The 16,063-nt window shown below is 37.5% G+C and overlaps 1 protein-coding gene across 1 annotated transcript in view; it reads left to right on the plus strand.

The window, feature by feature from the left end:
* The first annotated feature begins 500 nt into the window (after positions 1 to 500).
* igsf9a (immunoglobulin superfamily, member 9a) overlaps positions 501 to 16,063 on the plus strand; it is a 38,344-nt gene continuing 22,781 nt past the window's right edge. Inside the window, exons 1-3 of the mRNA XM_083568674.1 lie at positions 501 to 878; positions 11,789 to 11,890; positions 12,008 to 12,202. Coding sequence (XP_083424800.1) covers positions 11,824 to 11,890; positions 12,008 to 12,202 — 262 coding nt within the window. The 5' untranslated portion in view covers positions 501 to 878; positions 11,789 to 11,823. The remainder of the gene's footprint in view (positions 879 to 11,788; positions 11,891 to 12,007; positions 12,203 to 16,063) is intronic.

Below are 16,063 nucleotides of genomic sequence, written 5' to 3' on the forward strand. Positions count from 1 at the left end.
TATTATTATTATTAATAACAACAACAGCCATAATAATAATAATAATAATAATAATAATAATAATAATAATAATAATAATAATAATATAAATGTGAGCCCATGAAATGTACTTTAACTTTTGATACAAATAATATAAAAATCTTAAAATCTCTACATAATAAAATAAGGTTAATAATATAAACAAACCAACAAAGTTTATATTAATTATTAATAATAATATTAATTAGTAAATTATATATCATGTTAATAAAAAACGCTGAAATCTTGTTCTCATGTTTCTTATAATTTGAATGGTTTTATATTTTATTTCTATAAGTTTATTTATTATTATTTATTATAAGAAATTTAAGTGGATATCAGATGCGTCTGATCTGAGATCGGTTCTCTCTCTCTCTCTCTCTCTCTCTCTCTCTCTCTCTCTCTCACACACACACACACACACACACACACACACAAAACGCTCTTCCTGGTTGTTGAGGGTAACGTGTGTGCGCGAGTGCGCGCCCTCGAGAAAACAGAACAAACACACGCGCACACACACACACACACGCGCGCGCGTGCAAGTGAAAAACTCCGCGCGCGAGCCGAGTGGATCGGACTTTCCGTGGAAACGGGTTACTTTCCTGATGAACAAAATCCACACCATAATCATTTCCTAAACGAGATCCAGGATCTGGGACCTCTTTTTCTTTCTTTTTTTTTTCCCTTTTCTTTTTTTGTCTTTTTTTTATTTCTTCTCTCTAAGAGAGTGGAGGAGTGGAAAGAAGAACCTGCTCGCGACCGGGAAGGAGCCGCGCGTGGATGCTGACTCTCAGTAATAATAATAATAATATTAATAATAATTACGGGGATGCTGTGAGGATTTTTCTCATCCACGCGTAAGTAGGAGTTTCTACTGCAGGGTTTTAGGACTTGAGAACTTCTCCCACCTGCTCCAGTGCGTTCCTTCCATACAGGAACCCTGAGGTGCACCTGAGCATGAGCGCTTTTCATACACTAACTTTTGCATAGAGTCTGTCTATCTATCTATCTATCTATCTATCTATCTATCTATCTATCTATCTATCTCTCTCTCTCTCTCTCTCTCTCTCTCTCTCTCTCTCTCTCTCTCTCTCTCTCTCTCTATCTATCTATCTATCTATCTATCTATCTATCTATCTATCTATCAAGGAAAACTTAAAACGTTTATTTGCATTTATTTATTTATTTATTTATTTATTTATAATAGCAATATATTTTTTCATGCTTTATTCAGAAACCATTCCTTATCCTGACTCATTACCCTAATTCCTGATCCAAATTTCCTAAATCTCAAAAAGCAGAGTTTAAAAAATATATAAAGGTACTGAAATAAAGGTACCAACAGTACCACTGCTGCTTGTTGCTCATTTCAGGCCAGCAGGAAAGAAGAGTGCAGTTAAAGAGCTTCATTTCAGAGTCACTATAATGTATGCATGTACTTAAAACAGTAATATAATCTAAAATATATTCGTTTATTGGTATAGAATGGAATGGAGACGCATTGTTAAAAAAAAAAAAAGCACATCCCAATCTTATGGTCAGGTGTCCAAAAACATTTGGCCATACAGTACTTGTTTAGAAATCCGAATGATAAAAATGACACACATTATTATAAAGATCATATTCATATTTCCCCTGAGATTCTCTTCAGAGAAACTGACTCAAGACCTTCCGACCAATCAGAATCGAGGATTCGACAGAACCGTGGTATAATACTCTGGAGAATTTCCACAGAGGAGGCTTGAAGAATGCAGAAAGAAAAGTGCATGAGGCCGAAGTCGTGTGATTGGTGGGGGGAACTTTTAAAACACACTCCATCATCTGCTCTCGCAGGGTTTTAAGGATCAACAGACATCAATCGGATCGGTGCCTGAAAGCCTCTTTATGCTCTAATCATCACCCACAGTTGACACAAAGCTGTTTGGTTCGCTATTTTTACATGAAATATTCATTAAGGTAAATTATGGTCCAGGAAAAGAGGGTTATGGACATCTGGCTGTAACATGAGATTTTGGATCGATGTTTAAAACCACAGGCATCGTTTCATCGTCTCATCGTCTCACTTAAAGCCTGCTGTGACTCGTTGGTTTACTCACAGCCGAGCTCTAAGCCTTATTATATGATTATATGTTTATATGTACTGTATATTTTATTCTACAGTATATAAAGAGGTTGATTTTAATTTAAAAGTTGTGAAGGTCAAATTGAAGGCTTTATAAGGTTAAAGTTAGCATGTGTACTTATCTTGTTCACACTTCTGAAAACGTGTGACTTTTTCAAAAGACTCTGCTCTTTGGTTCAGTTTTTGAACTCAAATCCTTCTTGGTGTAGATCTTTAACCTGCACATTTATTGTCACAATGTTAAAGTAATTTGGTGGAATTACAAGAAAGCACAGTTTTTTGCAAATCATCTTCTCTAGATCGTCTTCAGAAGGTCAAACGGTCAGAAAAACAAAGTTAATAATAAGGCAGTGATGAATAAATGTGGGTGTAACCGATGAGAGAATCGAAGACAAAAGCAAAAAGAACCTACAAAAGAACAATTGAATATTATGTCTGGTTTAAATAGAAGGAGTGGATTGGAACTTAACAGGGAAGAGGTGAGTTAGTGTTCAGGTGAGTTAGTGTTCAGGTGAGTTAGTGTACAGGTGAGTTAGTGTACAGGTGAATTAGTGTACAGGTGAGTTAATTGTTATGTGAGTTAGTGTTCAGGTGAGTTAATGTACAGGTGAGTTAGTGTTCAGGTGAGTTAGTGTTCAGGTAAATTAGTGTACAGGTGAGTTAGTGTACAGGTGAGTTAGTGTTCAGGTGAGTTGGTGTACAGGTGAGTTAGTGTTCAGGTGAGTTAGTGTTCAGGTAAATTAGTGTACAGGTGAGTTAATTGTTATGTGAGTTAGTGTTCAGGTGAGTTAGTGTTCAGGCGAGTTAGTGTTCAGGCGAGTTAGTGTTCAGGCGAGTTGGTCTTCAGGTGAGTTAATGGTTAGGTGAGTTGGTGTTTAGGTGAGTTGGTGTTCAGGCGAGTTAGTGTTCAGGCGAGTTAGTCTTCAGGTGAGTTAGTCTTCAGGTGAGTTAATGGTTAGGTGAGTTAGTGTTTAGGCGAGTTAGTGTTTAGGCGAGTTAGTGTTCAGGCGAGTTAGTGTTCAGGTGAGCGTGAGTTCTTAAGAGCTAGTCGGAATTCGGATCTTATGCAGCCGAGGGGAAAAACAACTGACCAAGCAAAAATACCAGGAAGTAAAAGATGTTGTATAAATGTCTCTGATGGAGGGTCTTTATTTACTCTATCGTGTACATTTACACCACACACTGCACCCATGAAGCCACCAGGGTTACAACTGGATGTAAGAATTAATGTTAGGATTGGATTTTAGGATTGGATGTTGGATGTTAAATTGAATGTAAGAGTTGGATGTTAGGATTGGATGTTAGGATTGGATGTTAGGATTGGATGTTAATTTGTATGTTAGATTTAAGATTGGATGTTAGAATTTGGCGTTAGATTGGATGTTGGACTGGATGTTTTTTTTTATGTTGGGTGTTATAATGGATGCTATGATTAGATTAGATGTTAGATTAGATATTAAAATAGGATGATAGAAGAAATATTGAGCACTTTGGGACATTGATCATTGATCAATAAAACACACACAAACCCATTTGATTCGAATTTAATTGAAACTTGTTTGTTTTTATGAAAGTTTACTTTGAACTTGAAATCACACAAAAGGAAGTAAAGTTTGCCTTCACTTAATGGTCAGATGTTATCCTGGGATTTTTTTGTCTTTCAGTCACTGGTCTAAAATAACTGTTACTTTTAATAACTTAAAAAAAAAAAACATCTGGTTGTTCCTTCAGCTCAGTCTCATGCTGAGAAATGGCCAGAAAACACCAACTCAAATGACTTGAATTAAAAATCCGACTTGTCTGGATAGAACTTGTCCGTTGGTTTTAGCGAGTGTGACTTGTTCTTACATCTTCATCCACACTTCTGATTACTTCTGACCTCGTGTTTGCAAATCTGCAACAACTCGAATGAAAACTCAGTTTGCATGAGCAGTAGTAAAAGTTCGAGTTAGGGGTGGGATTCGTATTCCGTACCCCTCTAGAGGACTTCATTTGCATAAAAATAAACTCATTGAAATGAGTATTTGTTTCTCATCAGATTAGGTTTTGGTTTCTGGCGAGGCTGCAGAGTCAAACTGAACACACCTTATACACACATTCAGGGCTCAGAGTCACATCCTCAATGATCTCTTCAGAGATTAATGAATGACTTCCAAAGTGACAAGGTGACAAATCTCAGGGTGTGAGACACAAACACACACAAACACACACACATACACGCGAGCTGTGGAGATTAGGGTGTGATTTCGGCAGTAGAGACAGATTTGTTTGCACTTCCCTCCTATCCATTAGTTCAATTTGCATGTGGTGGAAGACTTGCTGTGTCCACGTTTAAGAAGATTCCTTTCACACAAATCTGCACTAGAAGTCCTTTTAGCTGCATAAAAATCTGTGAATTTAAGACTAATGGCTTTTTTTGGTGTTTTGTTTTGGTCTGGATATAATTTAATGTCCAAAAAAAAGGAAAATGTTGAATCTTTGAATTATTGTTTTGAAATAGGACACGGTTTAAATATTTTATTTTGTATTTTTTATTTTTATATTTTATTACATTTTCTACAGCTCACGTGTTCGCCAGCTCCTTCTACCGTGTGAAAAAACACACGGCGTGTTTGAGTCACAGTCGAATTCATTTTGCTTCCATGCATTTTTATCCTATTTTTACTCTGATTCAGTGAATTCGATACTTATGGTTTCACACTGGATATAATTCAACGAACCAAGAATATGAAAGAATGTCAACAGACTGTAGTTTTCATTAAACACTTTGAAACACTGGTCAGAAATGGGAGCAGTTTAACGATTTTACTTCATGCAGAACTTATTTTCTGTTATTTCATGAATTCAGTGGCACAGTTCCTACAGCTCAGAATGTTAATGCAAATCACTTTCTGTTGGTAAACCAGTTGACTTCCGTTTTCAAGTTTATTTCGTCTTCTGTGTCTGAATAGGAATGAGTTTGGTCTTTACATTTTGTTCGTTTTTTGTACAAAGAAATGTCGACTGACACTTGTGTAGGTCTGAACAGCAGTAGTTTTCATAAAACTCTTGAAACAGTGCTCATGTTTGCGGCAATTCTGTGGCACATTTTCTACAGCTTGTGTCTCCAAACTTAAACTATTCAGGGCTCCCGTGGGGGTTAAGTTCTAAAAATCTAAATTATGGACGCATCCCTGCAGCCCCTATGGTATCTTAGTGAATTCATCTAGACATTACACAAGTAAGTTGGTTCCTTTTTGATGCACTCAACAGAAAATATAAAGAACTGGACAGAAATGCTTTATTTATTACCCAAAATGAATAATACAATAATGTGTTTGTAAAAATTTTATGGAATTTGTGCGTGAAAACAAATTATTGTTATTCCTAACGTTCCTGAACATTCGTCCCCGCTGCGGATTCCCGCCAATTGTAAGATCATGAGAATCCGCGAATTTTTCGAGCCATGGATTACCGGTGGTTGACTGTGCTAAGGACAAGCCCACACTAATACGTTTTCGTTTGGAAACGCGTATTTTCGGGCTTTCGTCCACACTGTGACGGCGTTTTCAGTCAACGATTGAAAACGAAAGTGCGGAGGGTTTATAGGCGAAAATGCCAATGTTCAAATGTTTCAGGATTGGTGTAAACGTAGCCTTATACTTCTGACGACCTGTGGGTCAATTCAGAGATGCATCACTTTCTCATTAAAGGTCGAGCGATATGGGTTTTTCTCTGACCGATGCAGATATTAAGAAACCAGGGCAGATATATGATGCAATTTTTTTTGCCCGATTCTCTTTTTTTCTTCTTTCATATCATAAAATCTAATAAATAAGACATGATTTAAACCCTAAACCTGAAACTACAGCTGGTTGAAGATTCGCTAACAATACCGTTCCTTAAGGCAAGATTAAAAATTGATGATAAGAACTTAAAGCTCGGGACACACCAAGCTAATTGTCGGCCTTCAGGGAATGTGAACTGGTTTTTAAGTGTCAGTCGGCTTATTTTTTTTTGCCCGCACCGTTGGCTGCAGTTGGATGGCATCAGCAGTTTTTCGTCCATTTTGCATGTTAAGCAGTGGTGGAGCTCGTCGAGGAGAAAGAGAACTCCGATTAGCTAGTTAGCGTCGCGAATTAGCACAAGACAAAAAAGTTTTACACGTTTGTTGTCATTCTTGCTCTTGTCTTTGTGATTTAGCAGAGATGATTGAAAAACATTACAATTTCGTTAGTATTGGTCACGGCAGGTGGAAACGCTGCTTGATTTATATATTCACAGTTTTAGCTTTTCCAGTTTCCAAGTTTGGTTACGGAATACAGATTGCTGCCACCTGCTGGTATGGGAGAGTTATGTTGAAAATGTACATGCACGGTTTGGTGTATCAGACGTGTTAATAATCGGCCTAATTTGCAGCACAATCGGCTGAATTATTAAAAAAATGACACAAATCGATTTTCGAACCCGCCTAAAGATCCACACCGAGGCGGAAAACACACCACGATTCTGCTCGAAAAGACTCCAATTTCAAATAAGTTATTGAGTCGAATCTTCTCATTCCCCCCCCCCCCCCCCCGAGTTCAACGGATCATTAATCCACTAATCTCTACGAGCTTATCTGCATTATGAGACCTTTCTAACCGTCTTGTGCCCATCTGTCCGTAGCATCTGTTTGGGTCAGGAAAGGCTAAAACGGAACCGGCGCCGTAAATGGGTTAGCCCGAAAAAAAAATAAAATCAATGCTTTGCCCACAATGATTAGATCCGAGTCCGTGATTATGAGCATTAAATACCAGCTGTCTGTTTCCTCCTTTCAGCATACAAACTCAGTTAGTGGCAAGCGATAGCTCTCTCAGCACGCATTAGGGCCTGTGTTTATGGGTAAACGTGGGACCTGCAGGTTGCCATGGAGAGCACGGCTTCACAGGGCTGAAGTAAAGCAGGATAACGTTTGCTTTGTCTTTTTTTTGTGCTTCATTTCATTGAAGTAGCTCTTGTACTTAGTCTGTGTTTATGGCCTTGTTGCTTTAAGGCTTCAGCTCACACCCCAACCCCCAAAGTTTTCAAGGAGATTTTAACTGATTAGAGTCTGGACCAGAGGTCTGAGGGTCAAAAGTACCAGAGTCATAAAAATTTTATTTGTGTCTTTTTTTTTTTTTTTTTTTTTTTTTTTTAATATATACCGTAACTATTTCGGTTTTCCAAATAAATGGCAGTAATTCTACACAAAATATCCCAGTAAACACAAAACACTGTCACTATTATAAGTGCAGGTTGATTGTAGAATTGTTGTCTGACATAAATTTTTTTATGTTTACATTTTATTAGGTTATTTTATAATGTAAACTTTGCACCCAAAAATAAATTTTGCCCTCAACTCATTTGTTTCTCATTCGTTCCGGCGAACTGAATTGCAGAATTGCCATAAAACCACAAATACAGTAGATTGCAAATGAAAAAAAAAAATCACGACATTCAGAGCACACCTAGCCTTAAACTTAGACTCAAATTGACTCCAATTGACTCTTAAGCCCCACCCACATTCCATTCCATTAAATTACGCTGCAATTTAGGTCAAGGCTTTGAAAACATGGCCACAGCTAACAAACTGATAATAGGTAAAAGATTTTAAGTGGAATCCATTGACAAGCAGATTTTCCACACAAACGTTTTGGGACACCTGACTTTTCCATCCAACTGTGTTTTTTCCCCTGTTAGATGCACACAATTGTTTTAGGACATCTGTGCATCTGCTAGCATTATGTATATATTAACATTAGTTAATTAGCATACCTGAAGGATCCCCTGTGATGCCTCCTCAAAACTATATGTTGGTTGTTTCATTGGAGTCTTCAGCGTTAGCTAGCTAAACTAGCTAGTTCCTACGTGCCATCACACCTTTTTACAATCATGTTTGTAGCAAGATGATAAAATGCTCCTCTAATGCTCTTGTAGAGGAAGTGATGTCATCATTTAAAGCAGCCTATCACAGTAAGATTTACAACATTGTCCCGTTTAGGATTGCATGACGTCTGAGCGTCTTTTGTTAGTTTCCGTGGTGTCGTAGTTCTTTCTTTCGCTAGTTTAAATATAATTTACTGTATTACGACTCCAAATTAAACCAAAGTGCAACAGCCAGTCATATTTCCGTTATTGAAGCGAGTGATTTTACAGTACTGTACATATAGCCTACGTGTTACGACCGATTTGTCGGTCCCAATTGTGGTCGTAAGTTGACGACTACCTGTATGTGGAAGTGCAAGTTTAGCGATACTCGGCTTGAAAATGAAAATAATTTAGGGTTTGGTTAAGGCGAGTTGCGAACAACATATTTGTGTGTTTTTGATGTCGTGATACAGGTATTAATTCAACTTTATAATGCTCTTAAAAAGTATTTAATTTGAGGTTGTGAAACCTGCAGAAACCCTGATTATAGTGTATATTAATTGTATATTTATTTATATTATATATGTAAATTTTCTTATCGTATATTTATCACCGTATAGACTTTATATGGTTAGAAAGCCCCACCCTAAACCCCATTCTGCCCTGTTGGGACAATGGAGGGCAAAATAAAAATAAAACGCATTGTGACTGAATGCTAATGTTCCCTATATGGAAATGAAGTCAGACCAAACGGCATAGGCGCGATTTTACGCACATTTTAACCGTTTATTTTTTTTTCAAAGGAGGAGAAATGCTTCAGTTTTTCTGCTGACAAAAAAGACGGATTAAAAAGGGGATTATACACAATTTTAGATCGATTTAACTAAAGATTCATGTGTTTTTTTTGTTCCGAAAATCTTTTCATGAAAGCTCACAATGTGTGTGTAAACATTCCCTCCGAGAGAAACCGTGATGATACATAACCCTGTCATACACACACACACACACACACACACACACACACACACACTACAACCTTTGTTCCTGAAAGCTGTTAGATAGCTGATGGCTTTCGCTTGATCTTCAGCAGCACACAGCCATCAAACAGTGTGTGTTTGCTTTCAGGACTTTGGCCTTAAATAGTGCTATAAACTCCACAACTCAACAACTCAACGAGTCACATCAACAGCGCTTCCAGATATAGTCGAGAGCAAAAGTTTGTCTCCCCCATAAATATAGAATGGAAAAAGTATACCTGTTAAACTAAATACCAAGACAGAATGAAAGATTGCGGGGCTACAATTAGGATCATGTTACAGTAAATATCAGAGTGCTCATGACTCCTGACTGCTCTGGATTCTGATTGGTCAGAAGGTTCCTTCATTTTCCCAAACATCAGTTTTTCCGTTTTTGTGAGCAGGCAGTGATGTTAAAGCACTGGTTTGATTATGTTAGCGTTTCTATAGTAACCGCTCATTCACTGAGAAAGACTAGAACCGTGTAATTGCTGATAATGGTTACGATTGATATGACTACAAGCCCCGCCCACATTCCAAAGCCCTGCCTATTTTCTTTTGATGCGGTTGTTTTTTTAGATCAAGCTTCTGGAAACATGGAGGCCGGCGTTAACAAATTGATAATCACTGATCCACTTTTTTATGGATCGGATTTAGAAAACTGGAAGGGTTTTAATTAGAAATGTTGTATATTAAAAATCAATAAGCAGATATAAATAAAAACAACAATAGCAGCAGTTCAGCTTGAGGTAGCAGCCTATCTCATGCCTAAATGGTCAATTTGGTATTAATATAATATACTATGTGCTTTTCATATTTAGCTCGTTCCTTACTTATTGGCTAGGCCATACCCAGTGGGCGGAGTCAAATCTTTTACATGAAAGTGTCCAAATCAGATCCAGTCACTTTAATGGATAATTAATTCGTTTAATGGATAAAAAGTGTTCAAAATTGGATAACAAGTGGATTAAAACAGTGTAATCATCGATATGGTGAAGTATTATGTGTGGAGATGTTTGTGTAACCGTTGTGTAATGAGTCTCCAGTGTCAGAACTTTGGAAATGTCAGAGATAAAGATGTAATCAAGTGTTTAGAACAAAGTAGTTTACGCTTTGCAGCTTTTTGTGAGGAAATAAATTATATATTTGCAATAAATGTGTTTAATGGCTGTTCCATGGTACAAAATGTAATTATAACTGGATAAAAATGTTCATGTCCATTGTGGAAGGAGTCTCTAGTGTTAACGCTTTGTAGCAGTCAAAGGTAAATTGGTAATCAGGTTGATAAAATTCATTGAGTGGATGAGAATGGTCCATGGTACGAGATGTAACTATAACTAGATAAAAACTCTCTTTTCTCGTTCAAACTCTGAGAGATTGAAGAAATTCAAGATTTTGCATGAAGCAAAACAACTTAAACACTAAAACAAAATGGCGGCTTGTAACCAGACAGAAAACTTCTCACTGGATATTATGAATGAATTTCTAACTAATAGGTAAACTATTGTCATTGTCCTGCACCTGGACATGACATGGAGGTGACACATTACAGTGTTTACACTGTTAAGAGTGAGACATGTGCAGGTTTGCCCCAGATCCAGGTTACGTCATGCTTTTCCTTCAGCTGCTCATTTGAATTGAGGGAAATGAGGCCAGAATATGAGTCACTGGTCACATGATCACTGTCCTTTCAGGTCTTTTTAGGACTGCATCCAAATGGTACTGTATTTACATGAATTATGAAACATAAAGAAGAAAATCATGAAAAGCATGGACCTTTAATGTAACTCCTAATATAATTATAACTAGCTATGATTTGTATTTATGTCTATTTTTGGTTTAAAGCGTAGACTGAAACAATTTACATGCACAAATCCTGATTCATTATTGTATATTCTATAGCACTACATACATTTTCCTTGAGATAGAATAATGAATACTCTTTTTCAACAGAACTGCCAAATAATATAAATATATTACAATATAATATTAAAATAATGGGCATTAATGGTAAGAGCTCTATTCAGATCTTGGTTATTCTTCTCTATAACGAACAATTTTATTAAAGATTATGCAAAGAAAAACAAAGAAAAACAGAGTATACGGAAGATACAAAAGAATAGATGGATGATTATCCCTTTGGGCTGGATTTGGGTGTGGTGTCGAGGATTTGTATATGAGAGCATGTTATGAAAAGCTACACTACATAGACAAAGTTGGTGGACACCTGAGTATAAGATTGGTATGTGCATCTTTTGGAACATCGCATTCCACATTCAGTCTCCATTTGCTATTATAATAATGTGTCCTATACAAATTTTGTAAAACTGTTTCGTGAAGAACTATGTATGGCTGGAAAAGTCAAGTCCTAATACCTATCTTCGTATAGTGTTGTAATAAAGGGAAATGTGGTGTTTGGATGTGAATGGGTTCCTGATCTAATTCTTTCTATAAATATCCTAAAAGTGCGACGTAAATCAAACGGAATTTAATTGTGTTTGTTTTTTCATTATTATCAATTACTGAAAAATTCCTGAGTTTTGGCATAAGGGTACACAAACTTTTGCACTTAACTCCCTGTTTGGTAAAAAAAATGCTAATAATCTTTGGGAAATATCATGCTCATTGATTCAGATTATTCTCATCTTTAATCCAGTTTCTACAACGTTAAATATGGGACACACTGAAACTTATTGATCTGTGATTGGGGGATTTTTCATTGATAAACACTAATTGACCTGATTGATCTTTTTTATCCCAGTTCAGGAGATGTCAGAGTGTGTTTGAACGTCCGCCATGACACCGAAGCAGCTTCCAGTCCAAGGAGTGATCATTACTGCTGCTGCGATCCTCTGCTTCTTTGGTAAGGATCACGATATCTGATATATAACAGTATAAAGATGTATAATTAGAATTAAACATGTAATTAATTAAACAGGTTATAATTAGAAAGTGATGGTACGTGTTATACCTGTGGTAGGTGGAGTCGGAGGTGAGTCGTCGACGCTGAGGGTGAAACAGGGAGGTTCGGCTCTGCTGAATTGCCCCTTCAGTCTTCCAGCCAGAGTGTTCTCAGCTCCGCTACATGTAGTCGAGTGGGTCCGTCAGGATTACGACATTCCCATCCTTATCAAGTTTGGAGCTCATGCACCACGAGTTCATCCCAGATACGAAGGTGAGTTCTTTAGAATCGACTGCTTAGTATCTTAGCAACTTCTTTCCTGCCCAAAGATTCAGAAGAAAATGTTTTGGGATAGTTTTAAAAAAATACATTTTGACAAGTAATTTTCTGAAATCTGGCAACCCTTTTGTTTTTGTTCAGTCTGTTAGAGTGGTTTGGTGGTTTGGTCTTTAAAATGGTACACTCTATCTATTTACATTTACGGATTTATACAATTAAGCAGCTATGGGGTTAAGGGCCTTGCTCGGGGGCCCAGGAATGGCAGCTCGGTGTGGCTGGGATTTAAACTCACTACCTTCAGATCAAAAAACCAATGCTTTAGCCACTAAGCTTCCTCCTTCCTAGATTTTGCAGTGTACTTGTGGAGATTTGTGGCGATTCATTCAACCATAAGGGTGTTAGTAAAGTCAGGTATTGATGTAGGTGAGAAGGTGAGGAGGCCTTGGGTGCAATCAGTTTTCACATTGATCCCAAAGATGTTCTGTAGAGTTGGAGATCTACAGCAAGAGCTATTTCACTCCAAACAGATGTAAAGAACATCTTCATGAAGCTGGAACAGGTTTGGGTCTCCTACTTATACATAAGTGAAAGGAAAATGTCATACTACCCCTTCCTATACAAAGATCCTATAAGAGGCATGGATCAGAAGATCACAAGTTCAAATCCCATCACAACCAAGTTGATTATTATGAGCACAAAACCTTCAACTACAGTAATTCACAGTTTATCGCAGTGGTTAAGTTTCCAAAATCGCCCGCGATAAAATAATAACCGCGATAAACAGACGTCATCCCGAAAATGCATTTTACTTTATTGTTTAAGCCGTAAATCCTCCTCCCACACATTTTAAACACACACAGAAAACATTTGCAAGAATATAGCGAGATGAAATGTGTGTAAATTGGTAGAAATACAGTATCACATAGTAGCGTAGCCTACGTGAAGTTTCTCCGCTTGTTTATTGGTTGAAGTGTCCTACGATGTCAAAAAAGAGGCTGAGACAAATCGTATGGCGAATGCAATTCCGCGATAAACAGAGGGCGCCAGATTGGAACCGCGGTAAAACGTGGGATTACTGTACTTAAAAAAAAAACAGTGAGTTCGAGTCAGAAGTTTCTTCCATCATTTATTTAAAAAGTAGATATTTGACGTTGAAATGTGGTGAATTTAAAGTCTCCCCCAATGAAAACACTTCAGTAAAGTACAGATTTGTGCAATAGCTACTTAAGTACAGTAAGGAATTTACTTCCTTACTGTCCACCACTGACTGCTAAAGGAAACACCAGGCAAAAAAACCTGATCTTGTTAGCAAGGATTTATTAGAATGATATACGAATAAATCTATTTTGTGTGTAATAATTAATTTTTAGGTACAAAGGTTGAACTAAGACTTTCAGGCTGAAATTGTAAGTTCGCCCAAAGCAAACCTCATTGTTGTCTTTTAAATTTGCTAGTGCTCTATTGGCTATGTGGCTCAACCCATACACCTCGTTGCTGTAACTGTATTCTTCCGCATCAGGCTCGAAGTTCTCGCTTTTCCTCGATCTCATTACATCATGAGGCTGTAGCACAAAGAGCGTTTATGAATAGGATACCTGAGTCAATGGGCTACGAGCGGAGCTTGTTCTTAAAAAGACACACAATGGCGCTAATGTGGGGGAGAGCGTGGAGGCTGGAAGCTGCCATAGTTACTGTGCAGGGTGCAGAGTTTATAGCGCCACCGTGCCCCCTGTGTAACTCGGGGGGTTCGACCCTACGACCTTTCATTAGCTGAGAGAAAGATTTCATTAGCTGTGGGACGGTCTCCTGGGCATCTGTCCGTCTCCCGGTTTCCACAACGATTTAGCAAGGAATGTTTGTTGGAGGTTTTGCTAAGATGGCAAAGCTTCAATGGAGTCAGCTTGCTAGTTTGTACATGGAAACTATTAGCGATTGCTAGCATGTTTTAAATGCTATTTATGCGATATTTCGTGAGGTTACCCTGCCTCTGGTTTCCATTGACTGCATGCGATTTTCATGTGATTTCCATTTCCTCAAATTCTGTTCAAAAACCACAGCGGCTAATTGGAAGTGTTGAAGCAAAACACAGATTAAATGGTTTACATGTTAAAAACAAATTTTGTAGTCTAAATTTCTTGCAATTACAGTACAGAGTCAGGAGGAGTAAATTCTTATTAGCACACTGTACTTTCCCAGTTGTGATACAAAGGATCATTTTTGCAGTTATATTAATGCAAAGTGTTTTGAACATATCAGGAGCTAATCTGTTTCTGTTTAGGGTTTTTTTTTTCATTACTGATATAACGTACGTTCTCCAGAAGCACACGTTTGCCGATAATCCCGGGCCTAAAGAAGCACTCGGGGTATTTTTTTAAAGCCATTATGAAACTGTAAACTCTCCCCACACCCTAAAATGTATTATGGAGATGAACATTCCCTAAAAAGGATACGTGACCCTCTCCTGATGTAAAACAGGAGCAGAACAAAGACATCTGGAAGGATTTAGAATTTGGCGTCTCCTCTAAAGCCGAGCTCACGTTCTGTTTGTGCAACAACAAAAGGTTTTCCTGTTGACTTTCGAAAGAGATCACGACTAGCGTACGGGAGGGAGGAATGGATGAAGATGATGATGATGCTGATGATGAGAAGTGTGGTGTCATTTACTAGCCCTCGGGTTCGAAAACGCGTCTCTGGTGGCTCTGGTGTGTTAGTGTTACTCAGGAACTCGTAGGTTAATGGAAGTAAAGTCCTTCGGGTCACAACCGTTAAAAATACGAGCGATTTCCTGGATCTCAAGATGCAGTGTCGCATTTCTGCTTTTGTAAAATAACAACAAGAACCTGTAGGACGATCGGCTTTAATGATTGGTTGGCTCTTTGTTTCCGTAGTAACGACTCGGTCACGGGACTGGAACCACAATTAGTGGACTTTTACCAATAAGACTTCAAACTAATAAAATCAAATGTTTATAGTCTTTATATTCTAAACTTCATTTCTTCCTTCCTTTCTTCTTTCTTTCTTTCTTTCTTTCTTTCTTTCTTTCTTTCTTTCTTTCTTTCTTTCTTTCTTTCTTTCTTTCTTTCCTTCCTTTCTTTCTTCCTTCCTTCATTCCCTCCTTCCTTTCACTCGTCTTGCCTTACTTCTGAATCCTTCCTTCCTTCCCTCCTTCATTCCACCCATCTTGCCTTACCTTTGATTCCTTCCTTCCTTCCTTCCTGCTTTCCTTCCTTTTGTTTTTTCCTTCCTTCCTTCCTTCCTTCCTTCCTTCCTTCCTTCCTTCCTTCCTTCCTTCCTTCCTTCCTTCTTTCCTTCCTTTCTTCCTTCCATCCTTCCACCCATCTTGCCTCACCTCTGATTCTTTCTTTCTTTCTTTCTTTCTTTCTTTCTTTCTTTCTTTCTTTCTTTCTTTCTTTCTTTCTTTCTTTCTTTCTTTCTTTCTTTCTTTCTTTCTTTCTTTCCTTCTCTCCCTCCATCTCTAGAATTTCTTTCTTCTTCTTTCTTTCTTTCTTTCTTTCTTTCTTTCTTTCTTTCTTTCTTTCTTTCTTTCTTTCTTTCTTTCTTTCTTTCCTTCTCTCCCTCCATCTCTAGAATTTCTTTCTTTCTTTCTTTCTTTCTTTCTTTCTTTCTTTCTTTCTTTCTTTCTTTCTTTCTTTCTTTCTTTCTTTCTTTCTTTCTTTCTTTCTTTCTTTCCTTCTCTCCCTCCATCTCTAGAATTTCTTTCTTTCTTTCTTTCTTTCTTTCTTTCTTTCTTTCTTTCTTTCTTTCTTTCTTTCTTTCTTTCTTTCTTTCTTTCTTTCTTTCTTTCTTTCTTTCTTTCTTTCTTTCTTTCTTTCATGACAATAAAATCTAATGACT

Source organism: Silurus aristotelis (genome assembly GCF_946808225.1).
Source record: "Silurus aristotelis genome assembly, chromosome: 18".
Classification (NCBI taxonomy): domain Eukaryota; kingdom Metazoa; phylum Chordata; class Actinopteri; order Siluriformes; family Siluridae; genus Silurus; species Silurus aristotelis.